This window comes from Silurus meridionalis, chromosome 22 (assembly GCF_014805685.1).
Source record: "Silurus meridionalis isolate SWU-2019-XX chromosome 22, ASM1480568v1, whole genome shotgun sequence".
Classification (NCBI taxonomy): domain Eukaryota; kingdom Metazoa; phylum Chordata; class Actinopteri; order Siluriformes; family Siluridae; genus Silurus; species Silurus meridionalis.
The window spans coordinates 14694727-14708538 of NC_060905.1; the positions used below are offsets into that span (position 1 = coordinate 14694727).

Consider the following 13812-nt stretch of genomic DNA (forward strand, 5'->3'; position numbering starts at 1 on the left):
TTCACAGAAAGAGGCAATTTGACACGGCAAATGACCAATCGGAGACCTTTTCCTGTAGACTGCTTGTAAACACACAATTATCTTGTGAAATTACATAAACCGATTTTTCTTTCGGTTTGCTGCTCCAGAAAGATCAGACGGTAAATCAGCACTTCAGCCTTCTTGATTGTAAAACTAGGTCAGTAAAGATATTAGATGTTCTGTAAACCATGGTCATTTAAAAAGAATCTTTTTAAAAAAGATTTTATATATATATTTTCACTGTGACCATGTACCAAGGGTGCCAATAATTCTAGAAAATGCTTATCTGGGGAAATTTGGGTCTCTCTAATAAAATTAGTTTACAAGTAAAATGCTAATAGATGTTCGCCACAGTGCATCAGCACAACTCGAGAAAACACAGATGAGCAGCATTTCCAGTGTCCACAATAACAACATGCTGAAGAACATGATAACACTGTGTCAATAAGCTGCATGTGTGTAGCTACACACGGTTACCTCTGCATGGCAGTGCCGGGGAGCTGGGTGGAGTGAAGCTCTCTTTAGGGGACAAGTAAAGGTAGCTGGTGTTGAGCCCTTCCTCAAAACTGAAAGGAGATTTGTAATCCTCCATGGGATCCATCCTGGATATCTCAGGTGCCCCTGAGCTGCTTCTGCATCATATGGCAAACAGGTCAGGAGTGCTAATCAGTTAGCTTTGTGCTGTGCATCATCTGCGACAGCTAGCAAAACTGCGAGCTGAACGAGCGTCTTGGCTGAACAAGCATCGTTATCTTCTATTGGGCTCTGCTTCATGCCCTTCCCCCTCCGTTTCTTGGCTTCCAAGATAAATGAGGATCCATTTGTCTGTTGGTCATGTGACACTGTAGGGATGTAATCTGCAGTGGCCCAGATTACAGTTCTCTAATCCATCTCAGACTGCCTCTGCACTAAACACCAAAGATGGGGTCGGCTGAAAAAAAGTTCAACACTGTTGGAGAATCAATGAACACTAAGGTGAATAAATATGCCTGTTTTTCTACTGCCCAGAAATTAATGCCAGAGAAACAACTGATTAGGCCATAAATATTATCTTATATTAATTGATTAAACGTGTTGTGGTAGTGTGCTCACAAGCGACACAACAGAAAAGCTTCGAGTCAGTCATTGGGAGATTGCGAGTTCAAACCCTGACAATGTCACAGCCATACGAGGTGGTATCAAACAATTTCAAGACAAGCGCGCTACAGATCCAGTCATTTTCGCCGTTTGACTTCCCTCAGATGCCTTAAACCCTGGAAGTAGAACTCGTTATTGAAGGTCTGGCCCCTGGAGACGAATTCTCATTGCACAATGCCGCAATGAGCATGCACTTGGACCCGCCTTGCCTTTTTCAGTCATGGATGATGGGCTCTTCCACTGTGAAGACTGTTGCTTCGTCTCAAAACAATACACCCAAGTTTCGTCACAGATGGTTCACGGCACTCTGACGGAGTTCTTCGACGCGGTGTTCCTTCTGCTACTGTCAATAGCCTGGGATCGAACTTGGCACCAACATGGTGCATGTATAAATCACACATGAGGATTGCCTGGACTGTCCAGTATAACACACAGACAATGGAAGCAATGTGGATTGTTCTCCGACAATCATCATGCACAAGTTGCTGAATGGTTTCGAATGGTTGAGCTCGTTGAAGGTCTTCCTGGTCTCCCGTTCGCCTTCCGGTGACGTTCTTCCGCTCTTGAAGCGGCCGTGACACTCAAAACACCTCGAACGACTCACTGCAGCATCGCCGTAAGCTTGCAGAGTCATGTCATACGTCCATTCCAGATTTGCCCAGTTTCATGCAGAATTTCACATTTGCTCTTTGTTCTAACTTGCTGTCCATGATGAAATCGCAGACGTGGGTAATGCACGTGGTGAGAATATCACCAGTTGCACAACTGCCAACTGACAAGCAGAGAAACTTGTTGCTTCCCTGGTGAGTGCACTGGAATTCACTGAAATACAATTTACTGATATGTAAATCTGGCATCATTCATGGTCATTTATGCATAGTTAAAAAGAAATCTAGGGAAGTGGTAGCTCAGTGGTTAAGACAATGGACTGATCTGGGGGTTGCGAGTTTAAATCCCGGCACCACCAAGCTGCTAACCCCCAACTGCTCAGTGTATAAATTATAGAATTGTAAACCTGCCAATTGCTGTAAATGGTGGGATGTGGTTAAAATGTTGGACTTCTGCTCAGAAGTTTCAGAGTTCAGCACAATAAACAGGACAATTTAGCTGCCACTGCCGGGCCCCTAAGCAATGCTCTTAATCTCGATCAACTCGGTGTATACATCAGGTAACTAAGTTTCTCTGGATAAAGGCGTCTGCCAAATGCTGTAAATGTAAATCTATCCATTGTAGAATAGAATCGAATCGAAGAGCCTTTATTTGTCTCATATACATTACAGCACTGTGAAATTCGGGCTTCGCATATCCCAGCTTGCTCAAAAGCTGGTGTCAGCCATGATATGGCACCCCTGGAGCACAGAGGGTAAGGGCCTTGCTCAAGGGCCCAAGAGTGGCAGCTTGGCATTGTAGCTGTTCAGTGGCATTTTGTTTATTTCTGAGGCATTACAGATATCATCAAATTGGTTTAATACAATCCTTAACTCAAAAAGAAGCAACTCCATAAATAAACTTGGACCTATTGTGGTCTGTCAGTAGATAATTCAGAAATAAACAGCTTTATTGCTCAAATATCAAAAACATATATAGTATTAATATACTAAGAGATGGATTATGTAAGTTTCAAGCTTATTTTGGCCTGGGGGATGAAAAACAGGCCAAAACAATCATAAAAAACATTTCCTTCTCTTCCTATAACTTGTGTTTGCCGGATTCCAGATTTAGCTGTGACGCAGACTTGCTTACAGTATCACTGCATTAATTCTGCAATTTCCTAAAACATCACATTTTAGCTCATCGTATACACAAACACACACCTACACAGCCTGACACTGATGGCAGTAATAAGCTGGTGCTTCAGCAGAGCCACTGCTGTGTGTGGGTTTTTATACACCCGGATATTTGCCTTTCAAACAGGTCCATGATGGCTCGCTGCCAGATCGTGTATTGCTCAGCCTTCGGATTACATGACAAAAGAGGAGTACACGTACACACATGCGGAGTCGGTGACACACCCAGAGTTTTATCCGTCCCTGCTTCACCCTGATTGCATCTGAATGCACAAATCCTTTAGCAGGTATGAGAGTGAATTACAGGTCCACTGCTTTAGAACGAGCCCAGGCACGTGGCTTTTGATTACAGTAGAGGCGATGAGGAAATGGGACAGGAATACCCTCAACTTCATCATTTAGGGCCACTTCTGCTTTAAAGAAGAAGTGGTCATTACAAGAGGAACTGAGGCACAATCATGGTATTGTTCCAGTTTGGTCTTTGCTTTTAACACCACAACTTATTTCCCAAAAGAATACACTACATGGGCAAAAGTACTGGGACGCCTGACTTTTCTACTCGTATGTCGTTCTTGTTCAATGTATTACCACAAACATGGAGGTACACGATTGTATAGGATTTATTCGAATGTAGTAGCATAAAATTACATGGGTTTGAGTGGAAGATCTTGAGTGACCTGCTGTAAAGCTCGGACCTCAACCCTGTCTATCTGTCTGTCTGTCTGTCTGTCTGTCTGTCTGTCTGTCTGTCTGTCTGTGTATGTATGTCTTATGATATACACATACATGTAGAATACAGATAAGATCATAGATATATAGTATTTATAATTATGTTTATCTTATTTAAAGTTACTTACTGCAGACCACAAACTCACAACCTAGTCATCAGCCATGATAATCAGTCATGGGACCATCATGACCCATGGAAAAAGACAGCTGGGCAGGATCACACGTTTTTTTAAACACATATGTTTTTTCTCTTTTCCAGTGTGAAAACAGAGCATTGGGGCATTCTTTTTTAAATAGCTTGATTTTATATGAATGAATTTTTTTATATGGATGTGTGGTCAAAATGCAGAGACGAATATCTGTACATGTGATCACTGACTGATTAAAGTACAGAAGCCTGTAAATGACCTTCTCTCCTGAGATTCGTATGACTTTCATTTAGATCCACTCAGGAACAAAGATGACCCACAAAAGTCTTAATAAAGCACAGTATCTAATCAATTAGCATATTATTCCCTGCACGCCTTATCACATGATTTCCCCAAAATGAGAATCATGGGACGTGATGCTTTCCAAGATCGAGGCCACTTAGGCTATTTGAAGGTCTTCTTGCGATGAGTCTTCACAGGGTGGCTGCAAGGTTGGCATAAAAAACAGAGCTCATACTAACCAATGTGTTCATCCCTATTACTTACTAAACAAAGTGAAATTAAGTGCAGGATCTAAAGCGTGATTAACGGTATAGCCAAGCGTAAAATGTAAAATTAAAAAAATAATTCTCCAACCTGAACACAAAAATGCTAATTAGAAATCAAGCTCAAAGTTGAAAAAGGGGTCAGGACATAAAACGATTTTATCTGGGCTCAACATATGGTTTCTGTGCAGATACAGTATCTCACAAAAGTGAGTACACCCCTCAACCCTCAGCAAATATTTTGGTATATCTTCTCAAGAGACGGTAGTATAGAAATGAAACTTGGATACATTTTAGAGTAGTCAATGTGCAGTTTGTATAGCAGTACAGATTTATTGTCCTCCAAATAAAACTTAACATACAGTTATTATTGTCAAAATAACTGGCAACAAATGAGAGTTCACCCTCAGTGATAACAGCTGTACGTCGTGTAACCATGTAAAGTCACACGTCCTATTCATCATGGTTATGTTTTTGATTGTCTGGACCATTCAAATTTGTGTATCTTGTATTAGAGCAGTTAAAATCTGGTGCTGAGAGTCTATTTCTCTCATAATGACCACTGGATGTTCAACATGGCGCCTCATGGCAAAGACTCTCTGAGGATTGAGAAAATAAGAATTGTTACAGTACAGTGATCAGGGTCATACAGAGGTTTTCCGAGAGAGGTTCCACTTGGAACAGGCCTTGCAAGGGTCCATCAAAGAAGTTGAGACCTCATGCTGCGAGTCAGGTGCAGAAGCGGAAGGTCCACTTGACACTGCTCAGACCAGAGTCGCACACTGAAACAAGTCCGTTTGCATGGCCGTCATTCCAGAAGGAAGCCTCTTCTGAAGCTGGCTCACAAGAACGACCACAAACAGTTTGCTGAAGACAAACTGTCCAAGAGTATGAATTACCAGAACCATGTCCTGTGGTCTGATGAGACCAAGATGGTGAGGATGTGAGGAGTACCTAAGGAGGAGTACAGTTTTCAGAAGACAGTAAATCTGTACTGCTATACAAGCTGCTCATTGACTACTCTAAAATATAGAAGTTTCATTTCTATAGTATTGTCCCTTAAAAGATATATTTAAATGATCGCTGAAATGTGAGGGGTGCACTCACTTTTGTGAGATACTGTAAATACACAATATGGACAAAAGTATTGGGACATGTGATGTGCACAAAGCCAGCTCCTGCAAGCCAGCTCCTGCTCCTCCTCACCTCACCTCCATCAGAACCTCACTTTGCTAATGTCCTTGTGGCTGAATGAATCCCATGAATGTCCACAGGCACACTCTGAAATCTATTGGACCCTCTTCCCAGAAGAGTGGCATTTAATATTAAAGCGAAAAGGGACTAGATGTGGAATGGAACGCTTTAAAAGCACATATAAATCTCATGGTCTGGTGTCCACTTTTGTCATTAGTGTATATTGGTTTTAGAAAATTCCAATTTGTACCATAAAGTATTAATGTGTGTTTTCCGGCCTGGGAAAACCTCTGATGTGGTCAGTACAACAATATGGTTTGGAAAACTACACACTTTCCTACCCTAAAATGTTTCTCTTTAGATTTGAAGGTACATGTCCAGAGCCTGGTTAGTTAGCATCTAACTAGAAGTTCATACAATTTCATTCCATTTCCACTAAAAGTTGCAGCACCAATGTACAACCTGATTTACCTACAGAAATACAACATTACTGCCAAAGACACTTTTGCAGTGACGTGAAAGAGGTTCTGTAGAAACATCTGCCACCTTATTTCACAACCATGTGATTAGCTGGTAAATTTCAGTTTAAAGAAATTCTGACTCGAGTACTGAGATTACTCAAACACACACGTAAACACACACGTGTGCACAAGCATGACGGATTAAAAAGAAGCTGTTTAACTATTTAAGTAAGGATGACAAATGTCTGAAGTTCCATTCCACATCTAGTTCCCATTTGTTGTTATAATAACCTCCACTCTTCTGGGAAGATGTTCCACTAGATTCTGTGAAGATTTGCGCTCATATAGCTACAAGGTTAAAGTAAAATCAGGTAGTAATGGAGAGTCAGCATTCCAATTCATCCTAAAGGTCTTCAAAAGGGTTGAGGTCAGAGCTCACTCAAGATCTTCTACTCAAACCCATGTGAAGCACTGTCATGACAAAACAATTTTAGGTCTCCTTGTTCAAGTAAATTGAAAACTCTGGTCGTTGGACGCATGCTCCCCTGCTGTCAGTCAAGTTCAAAGACAGACTCACTCCAAATAGAAGCTCTACTCTTCAACTGTCCAGTGTGAAACCTGATGTGGTCTGTAGGAGCCCATCCACCTGAAGGTTTAATGTTTTGCGCATGAGATGATTTTCTGCTTGCCATGACTGTAAAGAGTAACTATGAGTAAATATATCTTTTCTAGGACCTTAACCCAATCCAGTTTTCTCTGATTTCTCTTATTAACAAAGTGATTCCTGTCACTCACAATGTTGTTTTTTTTGCTTTTCTCATGAAACCTTATAATACTATTTCTGCTTGTTACCCAAAACTCTTGTTCTGTACCTGCCTGCCTTAATTTCACTAATTAAAAACATTCGGCGCATCATAAAATGAAAAATACAACAAAGAATACCCAGGACTGTTGAGCAGCTAGAATCCTGCATCAGACACAAATTGGACAACATTCATCTCCCAACACTCCAACAACTGGTTTCCTCAGTTCCCAGATATATATGTACTGTTGGTAAAGGATAAAGGGATTCTACACAGTGTCCCTGTACCAACTTTTTTAAGCTGTATTATAGAAATCGAATAAAAAATTAATAAATCTATTCCTTTTAATGGCACATTTCCTAAGTTTAAACATTTGATATGTTTTTCTATGTTTAAATAAAAAAATTTTTTATAAGATTTGCAAATCATTGCCTTCTGTTTTCCTTAACATTTTTCTCAACTTTTTGGAATCAGAGTTTAAGACCTAGTATACCTATATAAAAAATGCAAGATTTAATTTTTGCACTGCCATCGAGCCTTGTCAATTGCATCCAGTCAAATGCTCACATCTCCACCACAGAGCAGAAACCCGAGAGTGGAATTTTCCACCTGCAGGAGTTCAAATGGACTTGCTGGTAACTAAGGGCAACTACCATAAGAAGCCATGGGGTTGGTTCTCTTCACAGCAGCACACAGTAACACACCACTAAGCAGCACCGATAAAACACAATGGCTGTGTTTACATTTCCGCTCTTGTTACAGCGAGGCGTTGAGTCACTACTCTGCTTCTGAAGGAACACAAGTTTGATCGCTTTATTGTGCACAGATCACTCAGATGGTCATGATTGCTACAACTTTAAAAATAGTAGATTATGTAAATACCTGAAGCGCACAGCTCTTTGCATCAAGATGGAACATGTACACACATACCAGGCTCATAAAAAAAAAAAAAAAAAAAAGGAAGCCTCGGCAAAAGCAACGCATGTTGACTCAATCACGTTACTCAGCATGTGGAACTTGCAGATCAGATGAAGCAAATCCAAGACCAATGTATTCAAAAGAACCCAGAATTTTCTCTCTGGATTGTTACCCTGGTGTGAAAATAGCTTTCAATCTGCATCACACAAAATGAACTCAAAGCTCAAACAGGCCAATATTAAAAATCTACTCTAAAATGCTTTCCCGTATACTCCCCTTTAGTATTTAAATAAAAACCCGGTCAAATTTAGTGAGAACACATAGGAAGAACCAAAACAACCAGGAAGTAAGCTCAATATGCTGTATACATTGGATCACAGGCAACATTTTTGGTGAATGTGAGCTGCGAATCCGACAGGGTTGTGAATACAGATATTCAAAACAGATATTTCAACCATCGAACAAAAAGAGAAAATGAACATTTGATGCAGGACATAAAATAATATGAATATAATGATCAACATTTGTGTCAGCTCCATGTTCAGATGAATGCAGGTGAATGACACTTACCTATTTGTTACCAATGAGAGAAAGAGTCAGAGTTTGTTCCACTTAGAGCTCAGCTTGTCTTGCTGTTTGGTTCATTTATCTATGTGCAACGTAAAACCAGCCGATGTAGCTCACTCTGTTCTAATATATATATATATATATATATATATATATATATATATATATATATATATATATATATATATATATATATATATAAAAAATATATAAAAACACTAAATCTTAAAGCAGCAGATAACAGCAGCAGTAAACAATGACATTGTGAAATGCTTGTTTTCAATGTTTGTATATTTATGCATATGTAATTTAATTATTATACAACATTAAATTCATTACATACATAATTACATGCTTAAATCTTCACGACTCCACAAAAAAGCTGTGCACTTTTTCAAACAAATTTTTTAAAACCACGTTGTATTTATTTTATATAGATTTTTTTTAAGCATTGTTGTCAACTTGCCATCTACAATTATCATTAAAAACGTTTATTTCTGCATTAAAACCCTAAAACAAAACTGCATTTGTGTATGGAAGGTAAAGCAATTTTTGTAAATTAGCATTTGTATTGGATTTTTTGCAGATGGCAAGTTGACAACCCTCTTAAAAAAAATCTAAATTAAATATAATATTATTTTGAGAGTTTTGCAATTATATTTAAATGATATGTGCATAAATTAAACGTACAAACATTAAAAACAATGAACGTAAATCAGGTTTGAAAACAGATAAGTTACTGTTGCAGTAGACAAATGCTATAAAAAGAGAATGGAACGGAGAAATGCAGCAAACTAACAGGCTTAAATTAAAAATAAAAAAATAAAAAAGGAGAAAATATGCATTGGTGAACAAAACCACAACAGTGACTAAAAATGTTATCGTTTACTGCTGCTGTTATTTGCTGCTTTTAGATTTACTGTTGGTTCGCACCAGTTGAAATGATGTACAGTATTTATATTATATATATACACACACACACACACACACACACACACACACACACACACACACCACACAGTGTTGTTTGGTTGTTGTTATGGTATTTATGCATTCACACAGGTGTTCAGAGCGAATGTAAGAGATGGAAGCATATTAGGATGCACCATGATTCTGTTCCAAAAACCATTTTAATGAACAGAACATTTTTGTCCACTGTTAAAAAGGTACCAAACGCATAAAAATCTCTCATTATAAATATATTCTGGAAAATATAAAATTTTGGGGACAAAAGTCGTTTCTGCACATTGCTATTGTGTCTCTTTCCCTAATAAATACTTATAAGGCTGAGAGGAGAATTGGAGTTATAAGAGAAATATTGGTGGTTTTTATATTAATGTACAAAGGCTCTGCTTTGCTGTACGCTTCCCTATAATAGCTTTGCTCTGCCATGCCTAATTTCCTACAGATAAGCCAGACGGAGGCAGTTAGGACAATCATGTACATTTTTGCATTATTTTATCAGACTCCAGACCAGGATGGTCCACAGCATTGCACTAATTCAATGCACCTAATTAAGATCTAATTCTAAAATGACCTGAATGTAGTGTTAGTAGGAAGGAGAAGCAATAACAGTACTATTAGGCAGCACTATTAGGCAGTGAACGGTATTTTGGGCAGATGGCTTGTGCATTTAAACACACAGCAGCTCTTCAGAGCAGAAGTTGTGATATTGAGGTGTGAATGCTGCTGATAGAAAACACATTCTGCGCAGTATACAAATCAAGTCTCCACCTTGCTGTTTAAGTAAGACGAAGACATGACTCACGAGTATTCACACATGAGGAATGGGTAGATGGCTTCACTGCAGGACAGATGAGAGAGAGAATATAGCTAGGAAGGTTTGCCAAGTGGCCATCATTGCAAGATAGAAATACTCGATTATTCAGCTGTGCTCTAAATCAGTATTCAGTAATACTGCTTCATCACTGCTGAGTGAAAGCAAAAATGCATGCCTCATCGTTTTTGCTGTTGCTCTCCAACTAACACTAACAGACGTGTGACTAACGGGCTCTCCATTAAAGGTCAAGCTGAAGCACTGGAAGTTCTGGATAGGAGGAGCTTTGTTTGCATGGACAGGGGGAGTAAGGGGCAGGTTCAGTGAGTTAAAAAAAAAAAGAAAATCATCATTAAGATCTTATTGAACTCCACCAACTGAACTATACTTAATAAAAGATCATTAGCAGCTACACTAGACATTTAAATAGCAACTGGAAGTGAATTGGTAACATTAGTACTGAGTTTTAAGATAACTCACATTATACCTTCCGGTAAAAAAAAAAGAAAATAAGGCCTCATTTATAAATGTATAGATTAACATCTTACAGCAAGCTTTCTCATAACAGTGATCACACACACTATAAACTGTTACTGCAGAAATGAGAACGTGTTAGAACAGGCTGCTTTTACAGAAAATGAATCAATGCCTTCTGACCAATCAGAATTGAGAATTCAGCAGCTGAATAAAGGTTTTAGTTTGCACTGACATTATAAATTTGTTTCTATTAAAAAAATGAATATAAATAAAAAAAATCATATTTTAGCCTGTGTATCTGTTTATTTTTATACATTTAATCCTTCAACCTTCTGCCTGGTTTTATAAAACTGTTATTATTATTATTGTTGTTGCTATTATTATTAATATTATTATTATTATTATTATTATAAAGAGTAAAGGGCGAGGAATAAACACGGAATTACGAAAAAAGACAAAAAAAAAAAAGGAGTAGCCTGAGATTTATTTTTAGATTTTATTTATATATCTGTATTTGCATTAGTTGTAATACGACAATTAAATGAGTTTAGTTTTCACAGATATTCTTGTGCGTGATTTCATCAATAAAATGTAAATTTTACTCAACAGGAAACAAATGACTTGTTCAGTTTAAGAGACCCGTCTTATTTCCTCTTGTATATTTAGAATTGCTCTTAAAAAAAAAAAAAAAGTACTTCTTATCCGATTATTTGATTGATTGTTGGAATAATCGATAGAATACTACAATACTAAATTAGTCGATAGCTACACGCCTGGTCTGATCATGTGATTTATTATGTATTATTGGCACAAATAAGCCTCTCCTGTAGTCTGACTACATATCAGCCATCTTGTTACTACCAGTGATACAACACCAGGATCGAAACTATTCAAATATGAGATATTTGTACAACAGATAAACACTAATATACTGAATTTTTAAATCTCTGATAAAAGATCTGATCAAAGCAGTATATATTATTTAATATTTGCTTTATATGTTTCTGTTTTTTCCATCTACACGCTGCTCTGTAACTAGCGGTAAGAATCGCACCACATGAGCACATCAGAGTGATAATCTCATCCGACCAGTGTTTTCTGTTAACGTCTTTAACCACATGCATTACGAGCAGCTCCAGTTCATATCTTAATTGTCTCTACTGTGTCTGAAGATGCTGCAAAGTTTCACACGGTTATTTACAGACTTGAGGTTCGCTTGAGGTGTGATGAGCTCAAATACGAATTTGCGTACAAATGTACGTATAAGCAGGGTTCAGAAACTGGCCTACAGTAGAAGTTCTGTGATTGCAGGCTTATAAGGGCTCAGTGTGGCATTAGTGCGACTAGTTAGATTGTAGTTACCTTCAGCTACAACTTTTCCACAGTTCAAAAATGTATGCAAAAAAAATGTATCGTGACGTTCCAATAAAACTTTACATTAGCTGTTTTTTGGAAAGCATTCTGTGGAGGAGAAGGAGAGAACGCTTTGCATACAACTAGCAAACAATAAAAGCACATCAGGCAATACACACAATATTCTCTGTAAAAGGTGTTATTACAGAACAAATAACAATCATATCATATGATCATATCCCCCACCCCATGTCTCAACCAAATGCAGATCACACAAAGTCACTCGCCCATTTCCTGTTCTCACTGCAGCAGAACGTACAGTTAACTCAAACTCAGGCCAGAGTCATCAAACACATGCAGTACAAAGTACAGAATTTTTAAGGGAAGCAGCATGCACTGTCCTCTATCTGTAGATCAGGATATATATCATACATCTTTAATATCTTTAGTAAGTTTTTGTTTTTTTAATTATCCAAATTATACATACATACATAGTACATGGGTTACTAAGCAGAAGGTCAGAGGTTCAAGCCCCAGCACTGTCACTGTACTTGACCCTCTCTGCTCCAGGGGTGACCCTGTGCTCTGACCCCAACTTCCTAATCAGTCTGAGACATGCAAAGAAAAGAACTTCACTATGCTGTAATGAATCAAATAAAAGCTGTTTCTTTTGTAGATAAAGATATTTGAAATAAACGATGTCGCACTATATCATCGAGCTCATAATATAATTGTATTCCACTTTTCAATTATTATAATAATAATAATCAGACTAAATGCTGATGTCAGGACTTCGTGCCTAATCTATAAATGTATATAACGATATTTTTCTTTATTTATAATTTCTATATAAACTTTTTTTTTTTTGAAAAGCAACAGTACTGTATAGCTGGGAAATTGTTTGCACACCTGTACTTCTCGATACGGGTCCCTTATTGCTTGAGATTTTTGGTTATATAACCAGATCCCAGATTTTGTTACTGAGGTGGGATCTTAAAAGGGATACGATTTTTAACTCCTATATGTAAATATGTGCATTTGTTTTTCTCTGGGAAAGTGTCTGTGTAGTCAACGTCTAAAACTAAAAACTTTTAAAACTACCTTACATATTAAATAAATTTCTAAAATGTAATGCATGTGTCATCTAAATCTAGAGCAGAGATTCCTGAACTAGGGATTGTGGGCCAAAGCTGGCTGTTGGTGACCTTTGAAAAGGTTATTAAAAAATAAATTTTATATATATATATATATATATATATATAATACATGCAACTGATGCAGATCTTTATTTCCAATTTAACAAATTTATTAAATTTAACATTTTAGCTATAATTTTAAGATGCACTAATGTCAATTTAAAAAAAAGAGAGAATATAAATGATTTTATTTCTTATTTATTGTACATGTTTACTTTAGGGTGCAGGTACAGCATTCTTTTTTTATGACACTTAACAAATCCCTAATGAAGGAGTGATTAAAGCACACAGACATGAAATCGCCTGCTGTTTGGATACGAATACGATATTTATCTTCATCGTGAAACAATACGTTCTTCAGGTTTCTCTGTGTGTGTGTGTGTGTGTGTGTGTGTGTGTGTGTGTGTGTTTACATTACATTTCCTTTCAAAAGATTCACTTTCAGACCATGACCCTAGTTGGATTTTTGGTGTTTAATATGAAAGCGTTTGGGGACTTCTGATCTGTATATTAGGCCTGACTTGATTTTTGGACAAATTATACTTTTATATGTATAAACTACCAAAAACCCCTTTGATTTGATTTGTGATGCTGTTTTGAGTGCCAAGAAAAACTTTGACTCCAACATGATAAACTCCTGCCTTCTGACTGACATATAAACCATGGAAGAAGAAGACAAAGAAGAAGAAAAAGAAAAA

The 13812-nt window shown here is 37.5% G+C and overlaps 1 protein-coding gene across 6 annotated transcripts in view; it reads right to left on the reverse strand.

The window, feature by feature from the left end:
• tpd52 (tumor protein D52) overlaps window positions 1-13812 on the reverse strand; it is a 29811-nt gene that overhangs the window by 15440 nt on the left and 559 nt on the right. Inside the window, exon 1 of one of the 6 annotated variants that reach the window (XM_046834853.1) lies at window positions 499-820. The exons of 1 other annotated variant lie outside the window; for it this stretch is intronic. In XM_046834853.1, coding sequence (XP_046690809.1) covers window positions 499-622 — 124 coding nt within the window. In that variant the 5' untranslated portion in view covers window positions 623-820. Of the gene's footprint in view, window positions 1-498; window positions 821-13812 lie in introns of those variants that run through there. 4 more of the 6 variants (XM_046834855.1, XM_046834851.1, XM_046834852.1 and 1 more) reach the window with 4 other exon arrangements.